This window comes from Phyllobates terribilis, unplaced genomic scaffold (genome assembly GCF_046119375.1).
Source record: "Phyllobates terribilis strain yellow unplaced genomic scaffold, ASM4611937v1 Scaffold_1__5_contigs__length_1240528914, whole genome shotgun sequence".
NCBI lineage: Eukaryota > Metazoa > Chordata > Amphibia > Anura > Dendrobatidae > Phyllobates > Phyllobates terribilis.
This window is the reverse complement of record NW_027362761.1, coordinates 335368735-335394729: the sequence shown is the minus strand read 5'-3', so window position 1 is coordinate 335394729 and position 25995 is coordinate 335368735. Positions and strand designations below refer to the sequence as shown.

Genomic DNA, 25995 nt, shown 5'->3' with positions numbered 1-25995 from the left:
GCCTTGAGATATCACACTCATATTATAATGATGGTTACAGGCTCCAAGGTCAGAACATGCTGTATAATTAGAAACTGTGATTTAATATGTTATCATTAAAAAGATTTGACCACTTCTTACATTTTATATTATATAAAATAAAGAGTATTCAGTCATAAAATGAAGGAAAAAAAACAATTTTTAAAAATGTTATGATGATGGCCAATATTGTGGCCACACCGGCTCCATAAGCATGCACAAGTAATGTAATAATAGAGAAATATACTGGTCACTTCTGGTGGCAATGTGGCTGGGACTAGTATGGTAGCACTGAAGATGAAGATGGAAAAAAGAAAAAAGAGAAAGGAAGACACTATATTATTTATAGTATTTACTAGTCTCTAATGGGAACCTGTAACATCAAACATGCATCCTGATCTGCCAACAGGATGTTGAGGAGGAGAAGCTGAGTAGAACTATGTACAGGTGGCAAGATATTCCATACAACTTGTATTTTATTCATTGAAATCCCTGCTCATTCTATGCTTAGCAGTCAAGTGGGTGGTACCAATCAGTGATTAATGGGCTTATGTACAGTAAAAGTTTAGGCATGTCTGGAAAAAATGCTGCAAATTAAGAATGCTTTAAAAAAAATTAGCAAAATGCAAAATAAGTTTGAGAGAGATCTAACAATATTTGATGTGGCCACTTTTTGCATTCAGAACAGCTTCAAAGCATCAATTCTTCTAGGTACATCCGTACACAGTTTTTGAAGGAACTTGGTAGGGAGGTACTCAGAACTGGCAGCAACCAGTGGGACCAAGATATACCCATCTACGGTTCAGAAAAAGTTAGCCAAAAGTGGTCTTCATGGAAGAATTGTGGCCAAAAAACATATATCAAACAAGGAAATAAGGCCAAGTGAATCAACTATGAACAAAAACATAAAAAATGATATGCAGAAAAATATGCACAGGTGCTCTGGACTGATAAGTCAAAATGTTACATTTTTGGCTTTTAGAGAAGGAAGTTTGTTCGCTGAAGGGCTGGAGGGAGGTATAATAGTGAGTGGAGACAACAGTGAAGCATGGTGGAGGGTCCTTGCAACTTTTCGGTAAATTGAGATGGGGATTTGGTCATGATTAAAGGTGTCCTCAGTGTTGAAAAAAACAGGCAGATGCTTAAAGATCATAAAATATCATCAGGGAGGTAACTGATTGCCTCCAAATTCTTCAAAAACTGATCGGTTTTCTTTAGGGACCAGTAATTACTTACATATACTGTTATCTTCCATTTCATTTCTTCTACATCCATCTTCAGTGCTCCCATATTAGTCCTAGTGACATTGCCCCATAAGTAACAGTAACACTTCCCAATTATTGCACTCTACATATACTTCTTATTAGGCCACGTTCACAGTATTTAATCGGTATTTTACATCAACATTTGTAAGCGAAAACCAGGAGTGGAACAATCAGAGGAAAATTATAATAGAAACACCACTTCTGTATTTATCACTCACTCCTGATTTTGGCTTACAAATACTGATGTAAAATACTGACCAAATACTGAACGTGTGAACGTGCCTAAGGAGCAGCCCCACTGCCATCACAAATGGCAGACCATTAGTTTCCACACTTCCGGTTAATAGGCTGGAAGACCAGCTAAATCTCCAGGAGCTTTAGGAGAACAGACATGCTGACATCTATAGCTCAGACAACAAGGGGTCCTGGGTTCAAATCCCACCAAGTACAATATCTGCGAGGAGTTTGTATGTTCTCCCCGTGTTTGCGTGAGTTTCCTCTGGGTTCTTCGGTTTCCTCCCACACTCCAAAGACATACTGATAGGGAATCTAGATTGTGAGCCTCAATGGGGACAGTGCTGATAAAGTATGTACAGTACTGTGAAATTAATGACGCTGTATAAGTGACTAAAATAAATAAAAGTAAAAATACTCCTTTAGGATTACAGTGGTATCTTTGTACACTCATCCATGCAGACAACTTTATGGAGAGGGTTTCTTTCAACCAGAGTTTGCAGAACATGAAATATTGCAACTATGAATTGTGCCTCTACTTTTTACATAGGAAAAAGGCTCATACAAAGCATTATGTGCAAGAATAAACTGATTGCATTGTGTTATGCAAGAAAAGCAGGAACATGGAAGGGATGCTTCTCTTTATCCTTGGCTTCAGGATTGTTTCACGGTATTATTCCTTACCTGCAGTTAGTCAGGGTTTGACACTCGGTGTAGTGTGAATATGGTTCATATATTACTTATAGCAAAGCACCAGTTGTCCGTCAAATATCTTTTAGACAAAAGCACTCCTAAAATTTGCATGAGGACCTTTAGCTTATAGGCGTCAATTCTCCACATTGTTTCATTGTGAAACATGTATGTGTGGCAGCTACGCTGTCGAGCTTTCCTCTGGTGTCCCCCCACGTGTGCGGTGCCATTTCTCATGCAAATAAGAACAATGCTTACAAAGCCCTTTGGAAGAATTTACATGAATAATAAAATAGCTTAAAGAGATCTTTTGCACAGTAACCTGAGTTACTAGCCTTGGAAAGAAGCGCATTTGTCTGTGAGTACAGAATGAGAAGTAAATGGCTTGTTTTTTATTGTTACGAATTTACATTGAATGTATATGTAGAATATATAGAATATGTAGAATAGAACTATGTTCCAGAAGCTATTCCAACGTACAGTATATAAAGGATACATATTGGAGGCAGCATTAATATTATCAGTAATGTCATCGGATCACTTGTATATTTTACGTATTTCTTTTGTGAGCCAGTATTTTACAAATGAGATTATAATATAATATTAGTGCGTGTTCTCATCCTTGGATGCATGTTGTCCTGGGTCTCTTCTATAAGAGTGATGTCTGGGTGAGAGATCCTGTTATGGCATATTAAACAAATAAAAGGGATATCAAATCCGCAACCGCCTTGGAGCCATTTAGTAGTTGTCTCAGGCATCTATTCATACACTTCAGTGGATATACCACAGCGCTGAGGCTTCAAGGAATTCATGGTCTACTCAGATTCTGTTCTTTTATCAGGGGGTGGTTCTACAGTGGGGTCTCCTGAGATCAACTTGACTCCAGGTTCCTCATGGGCTTAGGTACAAGGAATGCAGAGGTAGGTCTTTTTGCACCAGTATTACTAATAAGTAACACATGGCAGGCAGAAAGCCTTGACACACACTTTGCATCAGGTCCCAAGAGCTTTACATTACATCTCCTGGGGTCCTCATGCTAAATAGAATCGTCTGTGCTCTGTTACCCTTTAATAACAACTTGCATTGGTTTCTCCATGTGACTGAATAGATATGGACCCCTTTGAGGTTACTTTTTCACTTTAATGCATACATTTTGGGTTGAAAATAATTTTTGCAATTGAGTTTCATGAAAAAAATTGCACCATATGTCTTTTAGAGCCTCTGTGCTCCACTGTCTATTGCTGGCTGCAGAATGAAGTTAAAGGGGTGGTCCGACACCTAAAATATATTTTCTAACTATCTATCTTTACGCCTTAACCACTTTTCTCATTTCTTCTCCCTATATAGCTAATCCCTAAATGTGTTATTGTACTACTTCCTGTATAAGTTTTGTTTTGTTTGAGACGATACTGTGGCTGATGTGAGTGCTGCCCCGACACTCTACTTCTGTCACACAAGGTGTGGGAAAGACTAAGTGCAACACGAAGGGAAGAGGGAAAGAAAGCCCAGACTCTAGGGAAAGGGGGAGAGGAGACCTCCTAGGCTGATCTGATATCACCCTGTCTCCCCTATCGTCCCTATTATGGTTCCTTTCCAATCGCTGCACAGGAACCTAAAACCCTGCATTTCCCTAGAGCTAGGCCCTGGCTAGGGAAGGGGGGGTGAGTGCTAGTCAGTCCCCTCTAACAACTAAAGACAACAAGGTAGACAGACACGGGGGAAAGTAAATTAACTCAGCTTGAGCCGACTTCAGAGCGATAGCACACACGTCCTCTTAGCGCCAGAGAGGAAGTAATAAGAAAACATGTGAATATCACCTGCGCCGCCTAAAGCAGACTGAAAGTATTTAAACGCCCAGGTCAGCGTGTTAATAGAGCAGGAGGGAGGTGGCTGCTGGGTCCTAGAGTGAGACAGCTTCTAAGAAGGTGTCTGTAATGCCCCTCAAATGAGTCGTCATAAGGGGTTGGCGCTGGAGTAACTCACTGCTTTTATCACTGCTCCCTGATGATGACTCATTTGAGGGCAGTGCTAGAAGCTGTGGGGCGGCATTGGTGTTGCTCTCTGCTGCTATCTCTGCCTCCTGTCGACGGCAGCAGATACAGAAACAGAGTGCAGGGCAGCACTCACATCAGCCACAGAGTTTATCACCCAGGATCCAGGACATCTTCAGAGAGGGCAGCGATGCATAAAACTAGTGAGCAACTGCTACGAAGCCCCCCATGACATCCTGTTCCAGGAGGGGAGATGATTGCTGTGAGGCAGTAACAGCTTCCTGTGATGTCACCTCTCAAGCGAAATGTCACAGGAAGTACAGTACAAAACACATTTAGGAATTAGCTAGATAGTGTAGGGTGCTGTGTAATAAATGAAATAACAAAAGGTGTTAGTATGTAAGACTAGATATTTAGAAAATACATTTTAGGTGCCGGACCACCCCTTTAACTCAAAATCTGTCCGTTAAGCTTGTTGTGACAGGGAGCTTGTAACTCCTTTACTTCACTCCTCTGTGAATAATTTATGATCCCAGATGTCATCACTTTGATGTGGTCACAAATCATCAGAGAGGAGCTCAGAAAGAGACAGATAAAAGTGGTACCAGCTCATGTCAGAATGGGCTGACTGACAGATTATTAGTTAACTCTTTCAGGAGCCAGCAGTGGAAGGAATCAAAAAGCCTGTAAAGGCCAAAGGGTACAAATTGTTTAATGAAATCCAAATGAAAAATGATTTTTAACCTCAAATACATGCATGTAAGTAAAAAAATATCCATATCCTTGAAATATTTTTCTTTAGTTGCTTTAATTTCCTCACAAACTTCAGAAACACACCAATATGTTAATGTATTTCAGATGAAATGGCTATTGATGAGTGAATCTGCCAAAATCCTAATTTGCCAGTCCTCTTGAATTTGGATATGGCAAGAAAATTTGAATTACATTAGTATTATTCGATGTGAATTGAGTGTTCCTTTTTATGAATTGGGGTCTTAGGAGACCCCAAAGCAAAATAAACCTGGTGTGAAAAAAAACAAACCTCCCCGCTCACTTGTCAGGCTGCCACCGCCCTACGTCTGGTCCTCCGTGCTTCCTCTTCAGCTTTTCATGACGTGTCTCGTGGCTTGACATTGGGTGACACGTTCTGATGTCTCAATGCTGGACGCTCCAAGCCGAGTGAAGATGACAGAGGAATTGAAGAGGATACATGGACAGATGAGCGGTGTGATGGGTATGTTTTTTTTCAGCCCTCTACAATTCTGCAAAATGGCTGAATTGACATGAAGCGAATCGCCAAAAATTCAGAATTTTTTTTTTTTTTGTAAGATTTACTCATTCCTGATTAAACAGCTAACACGCATGCAAATTGCTGCTAAATATGTGGTTTTAAGTAACGGAGAAAAAAATCATGACTTCTGGTCATCAGAAGTGCTGAATAATTCCAAAGTCGAGCTAAATATGAATTTTATTGTCGTGAAGGAATAACTGCAATGCATTGTGTGCTCTTAATCTTTTAGCCTAGAGGAAAATAGTGTGATAATGTAAACGTTGCTTTTTCTTATTACAGTTCATATATTAAAGGAACCATTTATTAAAACTCACTTTTTGAAGTAGAGTTGAGTTTCCCACCGGAAATAGAAGCTAAACAGCCTATAAAATGTTCTGTCTCTGCAATGTACAAACATAGCTCGACCAGATCAATACGGCTCACTGTATAGCTGTAAGCACTATATTGATTAATACATAAATTATTAAATAATTCCAAATTGTTGCCTTCACTAAGGAGATTTGTGGAAGGTAAGAGTTGGCTGTTTCATCACTGTACAATCTCAAAGGCAATATTTATCTCGAATATCTCGAGCCTGGGAATATCTACACCTCCTGTTGTTTATCTGTAGAGGGGCATAAGCATAGCCCGGGGCCGGCTGGCCTTCCTAATTTTTTGCGCATTAAGTCTCGTCTGTAGCTTTAGGTTTTTCAAAGTCAACATGAGAGATTATAGATTCATTTCACCAGGCTGAAGATATTTAGTGAATATTAATGATTCACAGTTTGGAAAATCGATACAGCAAATTATTTTTAAAGATTTACTAATCTCATGATCCTAGTTAATGACTGATACTAATTTCAGCTATTGATAAATGTGATTTTTTTCTAGGCAGAGATTCAGACTTTCTCATTTTTTAGGCCTTATAGATCTGGTTAGAGATGTGTAGATGGATCCTGTATGGCAATACAGAGTCCCTACAGATCCATACTACACAGCTGTAATTTTTGACTCCATATTGCTGCATTGTTCTTCCCTGGAAGAAATGCTTTTACTAAATAATGCAGAATAATATCAACATAACATGGAATCCAGTTTTCTTCAGTGGAAAAAAAATGTACATGCTCCATATGAAATCAGAGAAATATGGAGATACAGTAGCACATCATGAGCACCGAGTAGTACAGCTCCAGAGTTTAGGCTTGGACAACTCAGAGCTTGTGCAAAGCCAAGGTCAAGGGTCCTAAAACAAAGTGCAATTAATATCTGGTCTTTTTTGGTGTTATAAGTGTGTCAGAAGAACAAACAAATCAGTTTTGGAACAAATCAAGCCAGACATGCCAAGTCGAGGCAAGGATCATCAAGCTACGACTTGCCTACTTTGGACACATACGAAGAGAGCAATCAATGGAGAAGGACATCATGGTCAGAAGTGTAGAAGGAGCAAGGCGAAGAAGAAGACCAGCAACCCGATGGCTTCATACTATCAAGATAACAGTGGAGAAGACCCTGGAGTACCTATCCAGGCTGTACAAGATTGATCTTCCTACAGATTGTTCATCCATTTAGTCGCCAGAGTTTGAGATCGAGCCGAACGCTGTTTAGTAATAATAATAACACGTCTGTTCAAAAGCCATGGACAACAATTTGCCAATGAACATAGGGGTGCCTTTGGGCATCCTTTACATCCACATTTTTCCAGGCTCAAATCTTACAGGAATGCAACCAGCGCGTTTGCTCATGGTGCTGGGTTCAGTGGAAATGCATGAGCCTGGGTGTCTAGATACAAAAGATTGCAGTGCATTGAACTTTTGTTTTTACCAGTATTTTGTAATGCTTGTAAGCTTTTAGAGGCATTTTTGGTGGAATTTCTTATTCTGTTTCATTTTGTTTAAGTGTTTTTCCTGGTATTTTTTAAATTCTGTAGAAAATCTTATGAAAACACAAGAAAAAAAAGCTATGCCTACAGAAAACTGCATTTTGAGAATGAATGGTACTCATAAAAAAAGCACTCCAAAATGCCACAAATTCATTTTACTATAGACTTTAAAGAAAATCTACCACCAGGTTTTTGCTACCACATCTGAGAGCAGCATGAAGTGGTGGCAGAGATCCTGATTCCAGTTATGTGTCACTTATTGGGCTCCTTGTTGTAGTTTTGATAAAATCAGTGTTGTCTCTGCTGCAGATCTACCAGTTCTTTGAATGCTGAGTCCTGTATAACCCTACCCACATCACTGATTGGCAGCTTTCTGTGAACACTGTGCATAGGCATAAAACTGCCAATCAGTGGTGGGGGGTGGGATTATACAGCGCCCATAAAGATAGAGGACCATATGGTAGCAAGATTAGCAATAATCTCCTGATAAAATGATTTTATTATAACTATAGAAAACAGCCCTGAAAGTGATATATCACTGGAATACATTATCCTGCTGTCAGGTTAGGTGACAAAACTTGGTGACAGATTTCCTTTAAAGAGGTTTTGTGCTACTTTGATATTCATGATGACCCATACTGATCTTCAGTACATGGTAGCAGCCACTGTACGTGTGTCGGAGCTCCACCTCTCTAATATTAATGATCTGTCCCGGAAAAGGTTATCAATATCGTAGTAGTGGAAAACCTATTTAATGTAACATTTCACTGCTCAAAATAATAAAAAAAAATGAAGTGATTAAAAACATCACAAAAAATTCCATAAAAATGCTTTCTTTAAACCAAACTTAATTATTTTTTTGTGAATATTTTGTTTTAAAATAAATCTGAAAAATGTTCAGTTTACATTTGGAATAATTAATGAAAAATCCTGTATGGCATATGGCTGCTCTGTACGATGTTCTATGTGCAGTGCTGTACATGAAAATGACTGGAAGGGCTGTGCAGAGAAAGATTTAGTTTGGAGGCATATCTGTGATAATGTATGCATGGGAAGACAATTAGTGCTGATTGGAGTGTTAAGGTTAAATTGATAAACTTGTCAGAAATCCAAATTAAACAAAACTAAAATTAATGAGTATTTTCTCTTCTTTTTCTGTTACACAGCTCTCCCATTCCCACAAGGTGGCGCTGTCCTCCATCAGTTATATTGGTTGTTCTCTGTCCATTTTCTGCCTGGCAATTACATTGGTCACATTTGCTATACTTTCGTGAGTAATTTTTATTATTTTACCTTTTTCTTTGTTCCTTACTGGGCAAATAATACTGTTTAAAGACCAACTGAGATTTATGCGTGTTCACATATCAGACTAGCAGCGCCCAATAACTTTAGCATTCTCTCAATCATAAATTCCATTAATTCTCACCAACCCTTTAATTGGATTTTGCCTATATATTTGTAACAGCTGGGTGATTTTGTTCAAATTGCTTTAATTTCCTGATCAGAGAAGTTTTCCATTTGCTTTCATGGCATGTTCTAGAACTGCCGTCTATTATCTCTGCTCAGCTGCATCAGTGAGATAGAACATTTGCTATGAAGAGGACATTTTAAAACAATTCTAGTGGGCAAAAGGTCTTTAAATCACTGTAGGTCAAAAAAGCAAGATCTAGTCATTTACTGTACGTGTGAAGTACGGAAAACTATATTCTGAAGAACTGTTTGAGTCCAATGTGGATCAATGTGAGCTGACATTAGATAGATGTGTCAGACCAGAGCAGCGGTCATCATTGGAGCAGGTATAGGACATGACTCACTATCCATGTGCAGAGATAATGAATTGTGCTTTACAGCAACCACTATACAGGGAGGCTGCGAGAGCAAGCAGCAAGCAGACATCCTACTGGCGGGTACAACACAATGGAAGATTTAGAGGTGAGGTGGCTAACTCCTCGAAAAAAAAATTTCAGCATTTGCCTGAAGTGTCATTTTTAGGCTTAAAGGAGTTTTTCCCACATTAGACATTTATTATCTATCTGAAAGATAGGTGATAAATGTCTGATTGCTAGAAACCCCACGATTTGGTGTCACGCATGCAGGTGGCGCACGTTGATCGTGGACCCACTGTGCCACAGGCCAGGATTACCTAGGAGGGATGTAGCTAAGAAGGTACCTCGTGTTTGCTAGCGCTCCTGATGGTGGAGACAGGCTTGAACTGCAGGTAGCTTCCAGGTACCACTCCGAGGCAGTCCCCGGTACTGCAGCTGCTGAACCCAAGGGTCACGCTCACAGGCATGGACTCGGTTTCAGGCTCTGATCAGACTACGCAGGTTCTAGATTCTCAAGAAGAATGATACTGATGAAGTCACAGACAGGACTGGATTTGGTGACTGCTTTTTGCAGTCCGGACATACGGAGTACCCGTTCAGGCACTTGCCACACACGGACCAGGGGACAAGGTTCAGGCATTGGCCACACACGTACCAGGGAGCAGGTTCAGGCACTGGACGAACACAGACCAGGGGATGAGGTTCAGGCACTGGCCACACAAGGACCAGTGGAGAAGATTCAGGCACTGGCAGCACAAGGATAAGGGGATCGGGTTTAGGACCTAGCCACACAAGGACCAAGGGACCTAACAACTCACTAGTAGCACACTTCACTCACTAGTGACTCAATGTTGCTTATGCACCCCCGTAATGAGGAGGGTGCCTTTCATACTCTGATGCTATTGGCTGAGGGCATTTTACCATGTGTGTGCCCTTTAAGAGACACAGTAAAAAGGGAGCAAACCAGGGACCATGCCGCGTGGCCGGGGCGGTGAGTTTGCCGGCATCCCTGTAAGGAGGGGAAAGTGAACCATGCAGGGGCGCCAGCATTATTGTTACACTGGTATCTGCAGCAATCAGTCCATTGACCGTTATATGGCAGCAGTGAGTAGAAACTTGAATGTACTATAGTTGTGGTCGAGTATGACCCCGGCTGCTCAATTCAATCTTTATCACCTGTTCTTTAGATAGTCTGTTATTGGAAAACCTTATTTAAGTGATTGTTCTCTTTCAACCATCTTTTTCCCATAAGCACAACGATTTGCTAAAAAACAAACTTTACTTTCCCTCCCCAGGTCCAGTACTGTGGCTCCACCACTCCCCGGTCTTTGTTGATCGTCTGCAGTAGTGATATTATGTCGACAGTGCTGCAGCCAAATACTGAGCTCAGAGGCTCTATAGATGGCACAAGCTGTTTAGCTCAGTAATTGGCTGATTGACATGACATCACTGCTGCAGCCATTTAACAAAGACCGGGATTGTGGAGAGGCACAGTTCTGAATAAGGGGAAGGTAAGTAAAGCTCAGTTAGTATTTTACACATAACTAAGCCAATGGGAAAAAGTTAATTGAAAGGTGACAACTCCTTTAAGGCTGGGACTACACAGTTCCAGTCGATACCTGTCGATACCTGTCACTCAACCAGAGTTCACTAGGCGTCACTGCTACAAATAAAGTAGCGCTCTGTAGCGCTATAGTATGCAAACATGAAATATATGAAATTTGAATTGCATTGCTGCTCTAGAAAATAGAAATAAAATTTCATATATTTCATGTTTGCATACTATAGCGCTACAGAGTGCTACTTTGTTAGTTGTATATGGAGATATGGCTACACTTAGTAAGCACATGTACACACCAGTTTTCTGTTTTGGATGTGACGGTCAGTCTTTTGATATTTATATACATAGGCTTTCTGACTGAGCACTCCGCCCCTAAGCCTCTGGCGGTTTTAATTATAGCAGGATCCTACCTTCCCATATACATGTAGGCTTCAGCATAAGAGAGGATTCACACTAGATAGGTTCCCAGCAGCGAGAATCACCTTGCCGTGGCTGCCGGGTACACATGAATTGGCCAGTTTAAGCTCTAAGTATTCTCAAATTATTTCTATTTTCTACAGCAGTAATGCAATTCAAATTTCAGATATTTCATGTTTTCATACTATAGCGCTACAGAGTGCTACTTTATTTGTTAGTTATTTATGTAAATGGCTACTTTTAGTAAGCACCTGTACACACCAGTTTTCTGTTTTGGAAGTGACGGTCAGTCTTTTGATATTGATATACCAAGCAAACTTTAGCTATGCAACAGGTGTCTCGACGCAAGTCGCCATGTAGCCCTAGCCTAAAGTGTGGTAGACTTTTTTTTTTTACATAATTTTGACCAGCAATGAAAGTTAAACTGAAGTGTAAATACACTTAATGTAAAATGTTAAAGAGAATCTGTCACAAGGCTTTTGCTACCTCATCAGGGTCCAGCAAAATTTAGAGAAAGAGACCTTGATTCCAACAATGTACCACTTAGTTTACTGGGTGCAGGAGTTGTGACACAGAGTTTTTAGATGTGGCATGTTGCAGAGCTCAGGAAGCCGCTCCCGCCCACAGCACAGCTCTCTATGTACATTGTATATTGACAGTGAGCTGCTTATCAGAAGAGGGGGCGTGTTTGGACCAGGAGAAGGGCGGAGGGGCTGGGGCAGGAGCCGAATACTCTACCCACAAGCCCGCCACTATGCACCTAAAGCTAATTACCCAAAGACTTTAAAGAACAACCACAAAGCGAATTTCATCACTAAAAGTATTGATTTAATCTGTTTAACAGCGCCATTATGGCCATGTCTTTACATTCCTAAATCATGCTGACAGGTTCTCTCGAATTATTATTTTATCCAGAGAATTATTGTACATTTTACACCTAAGCATTGTACATGATATTTATGGAAGAGCATAGGCTGAAGATGTATGTGCTTCCTTAGTTGTAGAAATGCTTTAATTACCGTTCACGCCATATTAATACTGAGAGCTCCTGCTGTGGAGTGCTGTAATTATCACATTACATATTAGCAAAGCCACTAATGGCCAGAATTGTGGGGAAAATCCTGGAATTCTTTACAAATAATTTTACTACCTGGATCATTAGGCACAACATGAAATACTCAACTAGTTTTCAGATCTCTAAACATTAAATTTATTAAGATTCTTCTGGAATATGCGTCCGTAAGTAATTATCTTTAATAGAATTTGATTCTAAATCTATATTTTTACTGTTTTCACTCTTGCTGGCTCTAATTATTTGTAGTCTGTTGACTTACTTTAACAATAACTTTATCACATTATCACACCGCAAAGCTAAAAATGAATAAATTGGTAGCACAGTGGTCTCTGAAGTTATAATATTAATCGTCTCTGGGACGACCATAGTAATTTGAAATATTAGTCCATAACTTGAGTTGAGACCATAACTTTATGGAAAACTCCTAATTAGTTTCAAGGTCCCGAAATGTCAACACAAAATAAGAGAAACTGAAGATAAAGAAACATATCTAATATAGATAAAGCTACTTGTTACATAAATAAGTCAGAAAAGCAAATGTAAATTACTTTCCATATAGCAAACAGGAGCTTTATCATTGTTCTGTACAGTAATTGTGGTATATCAGAAAAATAAATTGAGTTGTCTCTACCTGGTGTCTAAATGTACAGCTTATCCTGGCACAGATACAGGGAAGTACAGAATATATAGTACTGTAGTCCAAGTAGTACATGTACTACACTGTGCTGTACAGAGGGGCCACTAGACAGTCAGTGCATGCACTTTAGTAATAGCGGCGTTTGGGCCCTTTTTGCTCATCTTATGATGGACCTTGGTTTTTTAGCTGTAGCAGTAAAAATATTTTTATTTACTTTTAACATTTTTATTATTTAGTGGATGAGTTGTATGTTTTCTTGTCAGCAATTTGGGGTACATAAAATATATTCTATGTAGTACATAATTATACATTTTATTTCCTCTGCCTAAGTGAATAACCTCACATTTATCTACATTAAACTTCAATTGACATGTCGCAATCGAAGCCTCCAGCTTACATAAATCTTCTATAATATTAAAATGATCCTCTGTGTTGATTACCCGGCAGAGTTTAGTATCATCTTCAAATAATGTAATTCTACTTTATATGCCCTCTACAAGGTCATTAATAAATTTGTTAGAGAAGAGGGCCCAATACTGACCTTTGTGGTACTCCACTGTTAACTGTGAAGCAATCTGCATGCGTTCTTTTAATAACCACTAGTGTTGAGCATTCCGATACTGAAATATCGGGTATCGACCGATATTCGCGGTATCGGAGTTCCGATACTGAGTTCCGATACTTTTAGAATATCGAATACCGGAATCGGAAGTTCCCATAATGCCTGCGCTCTGCAGTGTCTCTGAAGGATGTCAAGCTGGATGGCAGCGCTCAGCTTACTGTACTTGTCATTTAGTGTTAAAGGATTTATTAAAAAAAATAATAGTGTTTTCATGCACCGTCTCTTTAAAAAAGGCGGCCAACAATTCAACAACGGTACCCGACAATTTAGAATAGTAAGAATAGAGCATCACACAAAGATTAGATAGATAGAAACATGTCAGTCACATATATAAGAAGTACAGTGATAGTGTTGATTACTGTACTTGTCATTTAGTGTTAAAATAAAGGATTTATTTAAAAAAAAAATTGGCGTGGGGTTCCCCGTAATTTTAGTCTCTAGCGGAGGTTAAGCAGACGGCTGGGGCAGATGTTTGAAACCTGGGAAGCAGGTAATACCCACGGAGCTTCCCAGGCTACTAATATCAGCCCCCAGCTGAATACCTAGCCTTTACTAGCTATTAAAATGGGGGACCCCCCAAAAAATGACGTGGGGTCCCCCCTATTTTAGTAGCTAGCAAAGGCTAGGCAGACAGCTGGGGGCTGATATTAATAGCCCAGGAAGGGTGCCATGAATATTGGCCCCCTCCCAGGCTAGAAACACCAGCCGTCAGCCGCCCCAGAAATGGCGCATCCATAGGATGCGCCAATTCTGGCACTTAGCCTCACTCTTCCCACTGCCCTGTAGCGGTAGCAGTGGGGTAATAGGGCTGGGGTTGATGTCAGCTTATAATGCCAGCTGACATCAAGCCCAGGTTAGTAATGGAGAGGCGTCTATAAGACACCCCCATTACTAACCCCATAGTGAAAGTTAAAAAAAAACACAAACACCCAGAATAAAGTCCTTTAATTGAAATAAACACACAATTCTTTATTGTTCTAAATTAAACCATACTTGCCATCACGCCCATTCCAGCTGAAGCCAATGTCTTCTGCAATAAAAGTAAAATAATAAAGCAAAATCATCCTTACCTTTCCATGGTTCCCAAGGCGGCTTCAGCTCTGCTACATTCACATGACAGGCTGGATCGCAGCCGAAAGCTGCCATCCAGCTTGCCATGCCGCAGACACTGCGAAGCGCAGGCATGCTTGCGCTCCTCAGTGTCTGGCTGTGACGGCATCCAGATGAGCCGAGTTCATGTCCAATGAACTCAGCTCACCTCATGCACGTCACTGACAGCGTGGGAGAATTCTACTGCGCATGCGGTGAGCGCAGGAGAATTCTCCCACGCTGTCAGTGACGTGCATGAGGTGAGCTCATGTCCAATGAACTCAGCTCACCTCATGCACGTCATTGACAGCTTGGGAGAATTCTCCTGCATTCAGCGCTTCAGCAGGAGAATTCTCCCACGCTGGGATGGCATTGAGATGACAGGCTGGATCGCAGCTGAGCGCTGCCATCCAGCTTTTCATCCTTCAGAGTCACTGCAGAGCGCAAGCATGCCTGCGCTCTGCTGTGTCTATGAAGGATGGCATGCTGGATGGCAGCGCTCAGCTGCGATCCAGCCTGTCATCTCAATGCCATCCCAGCGTGGGAGAATTCTCCTGCTGAAGCGCAGGAGAATTCTCCCACGCTGTCAATGACGTGCATGAGGTGAGCTGAGTTCATTGGACATGAGCTCTGTCTGTCTGTCATCTCAATGCCAACCCAGCGTGGGATAATTCTCCTGCTGAAACGCAGGAGAATTCTCCCACGCTGTCAATGACGTGCATGAAGTGAGCTGAGTTCATTGGACATGAGCTCACCTCATGCACGTCACAGACAGCGTGGGAGAATTCTCCTGCGCTCACCGCATGCGCAGTAGAATTCTCCCACGCTGTCAGTGACATGCATGAGGTGAGCTGAGTTCATTGGACATGAACTCGACTCATCTGGATGCCGTCACAGCCAGACACTGAGGCGCGCAAGCATGCCTGCGCTTCTCAGTGTCTGCGGCATGGCAAGCTGGATGGCAGCTTTCGGCTGCGATCCAGCCTGTCATGTGAATGTAGCAGAGCTGAAGCCGCCGTGGGAACCATAGAAAGGTAAGGATGATGTTGCTTTATTATTTTACTTTTATTGCAGAAGACATTGGCTTCACCTGGAATGGGCGTGATGGTAAGTATGGTTTAATTTAGAACAATAAAGAATTGTGTGTTTATTTCAATTAAAGGACTTTATTCTGGGTGTTGTGTTTTTTTAAATACTTTACTAGAAATTCATGGCGGTCATGTCTAATATTGGCGTGACCCCATGAATTTCGGGCTTAGGGCCAGCTGATAATGCCAAGCTGGCCCTAACCCCTTTATTACCCAGTGAGCCACCGCACCAGGGCCCTGGATGAGTTGGGTACAGCGCCAGAAGATGGCGCTTCTATGAACGCGCCATTTTCTGGGGTGGCTGCGGGCTGCAATTTGCAGCGGGGGGGGGGCAGAAATCTTGGGCCTCCCTGCGCTGCGGATTCCAGCCCCCAGCTGCCTAGTTGTACCTGGCTGGTCACAAAAATAGGACGAAGCCCCTCGTATTTTTTTTTTTAATTATTTCATGAAATTCATGAAATAATTAAAAAAAAAAGGGCTTCCCTGTATTGTTGTGTCCGGCCAGGTACAAATAGGCAGCTGGTGGTTGGGGGCAGCCCGTTCCTGCCTGCTGTACCTGGCTGGGCACAAAAATAGGGCGAAGCCCCACGGTAATTTTTTTTAAATTATTTCATGAAATAATTAAAAAAAGGGCTTCCCTGTATTTTTGTTTCCAGCCAGGTACAAATAGGCATCTGGGGGTTGGGGGCAGCCCGTTCCTGCCTGCTGTACCTGGCTGGACACAAAAATAGGGCAAAGCCCCACGTATTTTTTTTTTTAATTATTTCATAAAATTCATGAAATAATAATAAAAACAAAGGGCTTCCCTATATTGTTGTGTCCGGCCAGGTACAAATAGGCATCTGGTGGTTGGGGGCAGCCCGTTCCTGGATGTTGTACCTGGCTGGCATACAAAAATATGGCGAAGCCCACGTCAAAATTTTGGGGAAAAATTAATTAAATAATTAAAAAAAAATTGCCGTGGGGCTTCGCCCTATTTTTGTGCCCAGCCAGGTAAAGCAGGCAGGAACGGGCTGCCCCCAACCACCAGCTGCCTATTTGTACCTGGCCGGACACAACAATATAGGGAAGCCCTTTTTTTAAAAATTATTTCATGAATTTCATGAAATAATTAAAAAAAAAATACGTGGGGCTTCGCCCTATTTTTGTGTCCAGCCAGGTACAACTAGGCAGCTGAGGGCTGGAATCCTCTTAACTATGAGAGACAGAATCTAAAAATAAAAACCAGAGAATCACATTATATGATTTTTAAATAATTAAATTGCATTTTATTGCATGAAATAAGTATTTGATCACCTACCAACCACCATGGCCATGACCAAATAGCTGTCTCTGGACACCAGGGACAAAATTGTAGACCTGCACAAGGCTGGGATAGGCTACAGGACTATAGGCACGCTGCTTGGTAAGACGGCAACAACTGTTGGCACAATTATTAGAAAATGGAAGAAACACAAGATGACTGTCAATCTTCCTTGGTCTGGGGCTCCATGCAAGATCTCGCCTTGTGGGGTAAGGATGATTCTGAGAAAGGTCAGGAATCGGCCCAGAACTACATGACCTGAAGTAAGCTGGGACCATAGTCTCAAACATTACCATTAGTAGCACACTATGCCGTCATAGATTAAAATCCTGTAGGGCACGCAAGGCCCGCTGCTCACACCAGCACTTGTCCAGGCCAGTTTGAAGTTCGCCAATGACCATCTGGATGATCCACAGGATGCATGGGAGAAGGTCATGTGGTCCGATGAAAAAACACAGCAAAAAAGGGCAACAGTGTTTACCTACTCAGGTTTTCAGAACTAATGCACTACCAGGATGCCGCAAACCCAAATAATAAAGATGGCGGCAACACAGGTGCAAAATACTGATGAGACAATCACTCACAGCCTACCATTTCATGGAGGAGGTGATGGCTTAGTATTAGAATTGCACACACCTATGACCTGGAAAATAATAATGGCAGGTCAGTTTTAGCAATCAGTGAACATGGTGAAAAAAAAAAAAAAACAACTGTGGAATTGCACTTTTTTTGCAGTTTCACCGCACTTGGAATTTTTTTTCACATATTCCAGTACAAGATATGGTAAAACCAGTGATGTCGTTCAAAAGTACAACTCGTCCAGCAAAAAATAAGCCCACACACGGCCATATTGACTGAAAAATAAAAAAGTTATGGCTCTGGGAATAAGGGGAGCAAAAAATGAAAACGTAAAAATGGAAAATGCACCAGTCACGGAGGGGTTAAGTTCTGTTTTTCTATTGTATCACATACTTATTTCATGCAATAAAATGCAAATTAATTATGTAAAAATCATACTTTGTGATTTTCTGGATTTTATTTTAGATTCTGTCTCTCTCACAGTTGAAGTGTACCTACAATAAAAATTAAAGACCTTTTAAAATAATGGTCTGTCTATCACTGTACTTAATTCCTGCTCGAGGGTGTATAGTCCTGCTCATCGTTATTGGCCCCAATGAAGTTTAAGTACATAATGTAGAATATCTCCTGAAATAAATGAATCAAGTGAAATAGTTTTTTTTGTATAGAGCACTCATGTTAAATACAAAAGAGCAAATGATAAACAATAATTTAAAATTAAAAACAATGGGAGGTAAAAATAGAAAAACCTAAAGCTTGCTATGTCACTGGTATTGGCACCCTGTACATTAATTTAGTATGGAAACACATTTTGACACGCCTGTGGGAAATTATAAAAGATATTCACCTGTGATTAATTGTCGGTGCCCATGTGACATGAATTAGCCAATGAATGATGACTTCCGTGTTTTAAAATGCCCCATGGTAGGCCCTGTTCCTTTGTGACAATGGTGAAGGCAAAGGAGCTATCTGAGGACATCAGAGCTGCTATTAGCAAACACAATACTTCCAAAGTGTATAAGGCCATCTCCAAAGACCTTGGTGTAATGCACACGCCCGGGCTGAGCGGCGTGTGCGCGTATATGTAGTGATTCCACTGGACCGTGCCGGAGAGTGAATGCCTGGAGGGGCGTAACTAAGTATTCACCCGATCCGCCCAGGGTCGCACGACATAATACGCCCCATTTCCCCCATGGAGGAACCGAGCAGAGGGACCAGGTACTACTCAAGAACAGACCCCGGACACGGCTGTTGACCCACACCGGGGAATACAGGAACAGACAGGTTAGGCTGGCACACAGACTGGTGGGTATAGGCAGGCACGACTGGTATGCAGGCAGGCGGGTATGCAGGCAGGGGGGTACAGGCAAGCACGGCTAGAGTGCAGACAGGGAGGCACTAGCAGGTTGGAACACAGGCGGGATAGGACCCAGTACACACTGGGACTCAGGAACAGAACCACAGATGTGGCGGACAAACACAGCAGAGTGAGGCCGCCCAGAGTGGTGAGCGAGAGCAGGGCAAGACGAGACCGCCTAGAGCGGTGAGTGAGAGAAGAGCAGGACGAGGCCGTCTGGAGCGGTGAGCAAGAGTAGAGCAGGACGAGGCCGCCTGAAGCGGTGAGCAAGAGTAGAGCAGGACGAGGCCGCCTGAAGCGGTGAGCAAGAGTAGAGCAGGACGAGGCCGCCTGGAGCGGTGAGCAAGAGTAGAGCGGGACGAGGCCGTCTGGAGCGGTGAGCAAGAGTAGAGCGGGACGAGGCCGCTTGGAGCGGTGAGCAGGAGTAGAGCAGGACGAGGCTGCCGGAGCAGCGAGCAAAGGGTCAGAGCAGAGCGAGACTGCCGGAGCAGCGAGCAAAGGGTCAGAGCAGAGCGAGACTGCTGGAGCAGCGAGCAAAGGGTCAGAGCAGAGCGAGACTGCCGGAGCAGCGAGCAAAGGGTCAGAGCAGAGCGAGACTGCCGGATCAGCGAGCAAAGGGTCAGAGCAGAGCGAGACTGCCGGAGCAGCGAGCAAAGGGTCAGAGCAGAGCGAGACTGCCGGAGCAGCGAGCAAAGGGTCAGAGCAGAGCGAGACTGCCGGAGCAGCGAGCAAAGGGTCAGGACAGAGCGAGACTGCCGGAGCAGCGAGCAAAGGGTCAGAGCGGGGCGAGAACCGCAGGAGCGGAGAGCGAGGCAGGGCAGAGGGGACAGGGCTCTGTTCACACGGAACAGACAGGAAGGGAAAGGCAGAACCAGATACCCACAGGGTACTTGCAGTGAAATAGCGAGTGGACCACAAACTCACAAACGGAAGTACAGTGACAACGAACAGGAGCTAGGTACGAGTTCAGACTCTGCAGAAAAAGGAAAGGTACGGACATAGAGAAAAACAGGAAACAGGCTAGAAGAGTATTCAGACAAGAACAGACACAGTAGCAAGATACAGGAGCGAGTCTAGGTATGCAGCCCCTAGAAGGCGGAAGGAACAGGCTAGGAGCGTGTTCAGACAGGACAGACAAGATACAGGAGCGGGTCTAGGTATGCAGCCCCTAGAAGGCGGAAGGAACAGGCTAGGAGCGTGTTCAGACAGGCCTGGAAATACAGCCTCCAGGAAAGGCAGGCAAGCAAACACAGAAAGGGACCTGGCACATTCAGAGTGAAAGAGCACACTGAATGAAACACAATGCTCAGGCAGGGTTTCTTGGGAGGAGCTGGGTTAAATACTAGGTGACAGACAGCAATAGGCTGAGGATGCATCAGGGGTGTGTCTGCAGCAGGTACAAGAAACAGGAAGTGATCGGGTGCCGCCCTTAAGCAGCAGAAACAGAGGCAAGCAGACAGCATGGAGGGAAGCCAGGCTAGCAGACTGGACTGGAGATCAAGTGCGCGCTCTTGCACAGTGGGAGATGGACCACTATGCAAGGACGCCACCAGGTATGTTACAGTACCCCCCCCTTACGCCCCCTCTTCTTCAAGCCTGCCAGAATGTTCCGCAGGGAATTCGAGGGCCAATCCTTCACTTCAAGGAGATCACTACCACTGTCCACAGGAAAAACTGGTCTCATCTGAGTAGCCAGGATGCTACCTCCTATCCAGCCATCCTCAGCAACAGACGAAAAGGGTGGAGTACCAGGAACAGCACACAAGGAAGTCTCTCTCCACTTATTATCAGGTAGCACCCCAGAGGGTTCAGGAGACAACTGGAAGTCCTCCGCCTGGTTGGAGGGGTGCAGAGACTCAGGGGTAACCTCTGCTTCGGGGTACATCTTGTCAAGCTCACAGGATGAAATGGGCGAGGTATCAGGTACAAGGTGTAGAAAAGTCACTGTCTCTTTGTTATCTGGTGGTTCCCCGGAGGATTCAGGAAACAACTGAGGGTCCTCCGCCGGGTCGGAAGAGTACAGAGACTCGGGGTTAACCTCTGCTTCGGAGTACACTAGGTCGGACTCGCTGGAAGAAGCGGGCGAGGTATCAGGTACCGAGTATAGGAGAGTCCCTGTCCATTCGCTATCAGGTAGCACCCCGAAGGGTTCAGGAGACAACTGGAGGTCCTCCGCCTGGTCGGAGGGGTGTAGAGACTCAGGGATAACCTCTGCTTCGGAGTACACTAGGTCGGACTCACTGGAAGAAGCGGCCGAGGTATCAGGTACCGAGTATAGGAGAGTCTCTGTCCATGTGCTATCAGGTAGCACCCCGAAGGGTTCAGGAGGCAACTGGAGGTCCTCCTCCTGGTCGGAGGGGTGTAGAGACTCAGGGATAATCTCTGCTTCGGAGTACACTAGGTCGGACTCACTGGACGAAGCGGGCGACGTATCAGGTACAGAGTATAGGGAAGACTCTGTCCATTCGCTACCAGGTATCACCCGAAGGGTTCTGGAGACAACTGGAGGTCCTCCGCCTGGTCGGAGGGGTGTAGAGACTCGGGGTTAACTAACACTTTGAGGTACCCATTGTCAGGCTCAAAGGACGGAGTGGACGAAGTATCGGGTACCGGGTGTAGGGAAGTCTCTCTCCATTTGTCATCAGGTGGTATCCCGGAGGATTCAGGAGGCAACAGTTGGTCCTCCGCCAGGTAGTAGAGATGCACAGACTCGGAGGTAATCACTGCTTCAGAGTACCCTTGGACAGGCTCACTGGTTAAAGTGGGTGAAGCATCAGATACCAGGTGCAGGAAGTCCTCCTGTGTGGATTCTAGGTGGGCAGAAGTCTCTTCGGGCAGGAGAACTGGTGCGCTATCCACGCACATTACCCGTCGGGGCTGCTCCGGGATACAGGGAAATGAAGCTTCAGCAGGAACCTCAAGATTGGGAACAGGAGGTCTTTGGAAAGACAGACCCTGGCGTGACGGCTTGCCTTTACGCCTAGCACGTCTGGACTGCCTCTTGAGGTTGGGAGAAGTATTCCGGAGAGCGTAGTCATCCTGTGTGGATACTGGGTGGGCAGTAGTCTCTTCGGGCTGGAGGACTAGTGCACGACCCACACACAGTACCCATCGGGGCTGCTCCGGGATATTGGGAAGTGAAGCTTCAGCAGGAGCCTCTGGATTAGGGTCATCGAAGACCATTAGAAAGGCCACCAGGAAGGCCTGTAGGTCCAGGACGATAGGATCCTGTGCGTCCCATAGGGGGGTGATCCATTTCAAGGCATCACCCGCTAGGTAAGACATCATGAATCCCACCTTAACCCGATCGGTGGCAAAGCAAAGAGGGTAGAACTTGAAGTGTAGCAAGCATTGCTCCACAAATGCAAGACTCAGTCTTGGATCCCCATAGTACCGTGACGGATCCGCAGGAACGAGTGCTGATAGATCCATCTGGATGGGTGCGTAATTCGCCTGGAACTCAGCTGGTAGCAAAAAAAAAAAAAATTTTTACTAGAAGCACATATTCGCTGGAAAAAGTCTCAAAGAGCGAAGGCCGTGGGGCTCAACGGGAACCATGGCCTGAGCATGCTGTAATGCACACGCCCGGGCTGAGCGGCGTGTGCGCATATATGTAGTGATTCCACTGGACCATGACGGAGAGTGAATGCCTGGAGGGGCGTAACTAAGTATTCACCCGATCCGACCAGGGTCGCACGACGGCATACGACGCAAGTGCACCAAGGAGGAACCGAGCAGAGGGACCAGGTGCTACTCCAGGACAGACCCCGAACACGGCTGTTGACCCACTCCGGGGAATACAGGAACAGACAGGTTAGGCTGGCACACAGACTGGTGGGTATAGGCAGGCACGACTGGTATGCAGGCAGGGGGGTACAGGCAAGCGCGGCTAGAGTGCAGACAGGGAGGCACTAGCAGGTTGGAACACAGGCGGGATAGGACCCAGTACACACTGGGACTCAGGAACAGAACCACAGATGTGGCGGACAAACACAGCAGAGTGAGGCCGCCCAGAGTGGTGAGCGAGAGCAGGGCAAGACGAGACCGCCTAGAGCGGTGAGCGAGAGAAGAGCAGGACGAGGCCCTCTGGAGCGGTGAGCAAGAGTAGAGCAGGACGAGGCCGCCTGAAGCGGTGAGCAAGAGTAGAGCAGGACGAGGCCGCCTGAAGCGGTGAGCAAGAGTAGAGCAGGACGAGGCCGCCTGGAGCGGTGAGCAAGAGTAGAGCGGGACGAGGCCGTCTGGAGCGGTGAGCAAGAGTAGAGCGGGACGAGGCCGCTTGGAGCGGTGAGCAGGAGTAGAGCAGGACGAGGCTGCCGGAGCAGCGAGCAAAGGGTCAGAGCAGAGCGAGACTGCCGGAGCAGCGAGCAAAGGGTCAGAGCAGAGCGAGACTGCCGGATCAGCGAGCAAAGGGTCAGAGCAGAGCGAGACTGCCGGAGCAGCGAGCAAAGGGTCAGAGCAGAGCGAGACTGCCGGAGCAGCGAGCAAAGGGTCAGAGCAGAGCGAGACTGCCGGAGCAGCGAGCAAAGGGTCAGAACAGAGCGAGACTGCCGGAGCAGCGAGCAAAGGGTCAGAGCGGGGCGAGAACCGCAGGAGCGGAGAGCGAGGCAGGGCAGAGGGGACAGGGCTCTGTTCACACGGAACAGACAGGAAGGGAAAGGCAGAACCAGATACCCACAGGGTACTTGCAGTGAAGTAGCGAGTGGACCACAAACTCACAAACGGAAGTACAGTGACAACGAACAGGAGCTAGGTACGAGTTCAGACTCTGCAGAAAAAGGAAAGGTACGGACATAGAGAAAAACAGGAAACAGGCTAGAAGAGTATTCAGACAAGAACAGACACAGTAGCAAGATACAGGAGCGAGTCTAGGTATGCAGCCCCTAGAAGGCGGAAGGAACAGGCTAGGAGCGTGTTCAGACAGGACAGACAAGATACAGGAGCGGGTCTAGGTATGCAGCCCCTAGAAGGCGGAAGGAACAGGCTAGGAGCGTGTTCAGACAGGCCTGGAAATACAGCCTCCAGGAAAGGCAGGCAAGCAAACACAGAAAGGGACCTGGCACATTCAGAGTGAAAGAGCACACTGAATGAAACACAATGCTCAGGCAGGGTTTCTTGGGAGGAGCTGGGTTAAATACTAGGTGACAGACAGCAATAGGCTGAGGATGCATCAGGGGTGTGTCTGCAGCAGGTACAAGAAACAGGAAGTGATCGGGCGCCGCCCTTAAGCAGCAGAAACAGAGGCAAGCAGACAGCATGGAGGGAAGCCAGGCTAGCAGACTGGACTGGAGATCAAGTGCGCGCTCTTGCACAGTGGGAGATGGACCACTATGCAAGGACGCCACCAGGTATGTTACAGTACCCCCCCCTTACGCCCCCTCTTCTTCAAGCCTGCCAGAATGTTCCGCAGGGAATTCGAGGGCTAATCCTTCACTTCAAGGAGATCACTACCACTGTCCACAGGAAAAACTGGTCTCATCTGAGCAGCCAGGATGCTACCTCCTATCCAGCCATCCTCAGCAACAGACGAAAAGGGTGGAGTACCAGGAACAGCACACAAGGAAGTCTCTCTCCACTTATTATCAGGTAGCACCCCAGAGGGTTCAGGAGACAACTGGAAGTCCTCCGCCTGGTTGGAGGGGTGCAGAGACTCAGGGGTAACCTCTGCTTCGGGGTACATCTTGTCAAGCTCACAGGATAAAATGGGCGAGGTATCAGGTACAAGGTGTAGAAAAGTCACTGTCTCTTTGTTATCTGGTGGTTCCCCGGAGGATTCAGGAAACAACTGAGGGTCCTCCGCCGGGTCGGAAGAGTACAGAGACTCGGGGTTAACCTCTGCTTCGGAGTACACTAGGTCGGACTCGCTGGAAGAAGCGGGCGAGGTATCAGGTACCGAGTATAGGAGAGTCCCTGTCCATTCGCTATCAGGTAGCACCCCGAAGGGTTCAGGAGACAACTGGAGGTCCTCCGCCTGGTCGGAGGGGTGTAGAGACTCAGGGATAACCTCTGCTTCGGAGTACACTAGGTCGGACTCACTGGAAGAAGCGGCCGAGGTATCAGGTACCGAGTATAGGAGAGTCTCTGTCCATTTGCTATCAGGTAGCACCCCGAAGGGTTCAGGAGACAACTGGAGGTCCTCCGCCTGGTCGGAGGGGTGTAGAGACTCAGGGATAACCTCTGCTTCGGAGTACACTAGGTCGGACTCACTGGACGAAGCGGGCGACGTATCAGGTACAGAGTATAGGGAAGACTCTGTCCATTCGCTACCAGGTATCACCCGAAGGGTTATGGAGACAACTGGAGGTCCTCCGCCTGGTCGGAGGGGTGTAGAGACTCGGGGTTAACTAACACTTTGAGGTACCCATTGTCAGGCTCAAAGGACGGAGTGGACGAAGTATCGGGTACCGGGTGTAGGGAAGTCTCTCTCCATTTGTCATCAGGTGGTATCCCGGAGGATTCAGGAGGCAACAGTTGGTCCTCCGCCAGGTAGTAGAGATGCACAGACTCGGAGGTAATCACTGCTTCAGAGTACCCTTGGACAGGCTCACTGGTTAAAGTGGGTGAAGCATCAGATACCAGGTGCAGGAAGTCCTCCTGTGTGGATTCTAGGTGGGCAGAAGTCTCTTCGGGCAGGAGAACTGGTGCGCTATCCACGCACATTACCCGTCGGGGCTGCTCCGGGATACAGGGAAATGAAGCTTCAGCAGGAACCTCAAGATTGGGAACAGGAGGTCTTTGGAAAGACAGACCCTGGCGTGACGGCTTGCCTTTACGCCTAGCACGTCTGGACTGCCTCTTGAGGTTGGGAGAAGTATTCCGGAGAGCGTAGTCATCCTGTGTGGATACTGGGTGGGCAGTAGTCTCTTCGGGCTGGAGGACTAGTGCACGACCCACACACAGTACCCATCGGGGCTGCTCCGGGATATTGGGAAGTGAAGCTTCAGCAGGAGCCTCTGGATTAGGGTCATCGAAGACCATTAGAAAGGCCACCAGGAAGGCCTGTAGGTCCAGGACGATAGGATCCTGTGCGTCCCATAGGGGGGTGATCCATTTCAAGGCATCACCCGCTAGGTAAGACATCATGAATCCCACCTTAA

General features: G+C 45.4%; 1 protein-coding gene across 5 annotated transcripts in view; it reads left to right on the top strand.

Moving 5' to 3' along the window:
• The window catches only part of ADGRD1 (adhesion G protein-coupled receptor D1), a 1511981-nt gene that overhangs the window by 788563 nt on the left and 697423 nt on the right, over positions 1–25995 (top strand). For all 5 annotated transcript variants that reach the window (XM_073676103.1, XM_073676100.1, XM_073676102.1 and 2 more), the window contains one exon: positions 8514–8617. In XM_073676103.1, coding sequence (XP_073532204.1) covers positions 8514–8617 — 104 coding nt within the window. The remainder of the gene's footprint in view (positions 1–8513; positions 8618–25995) is intronic.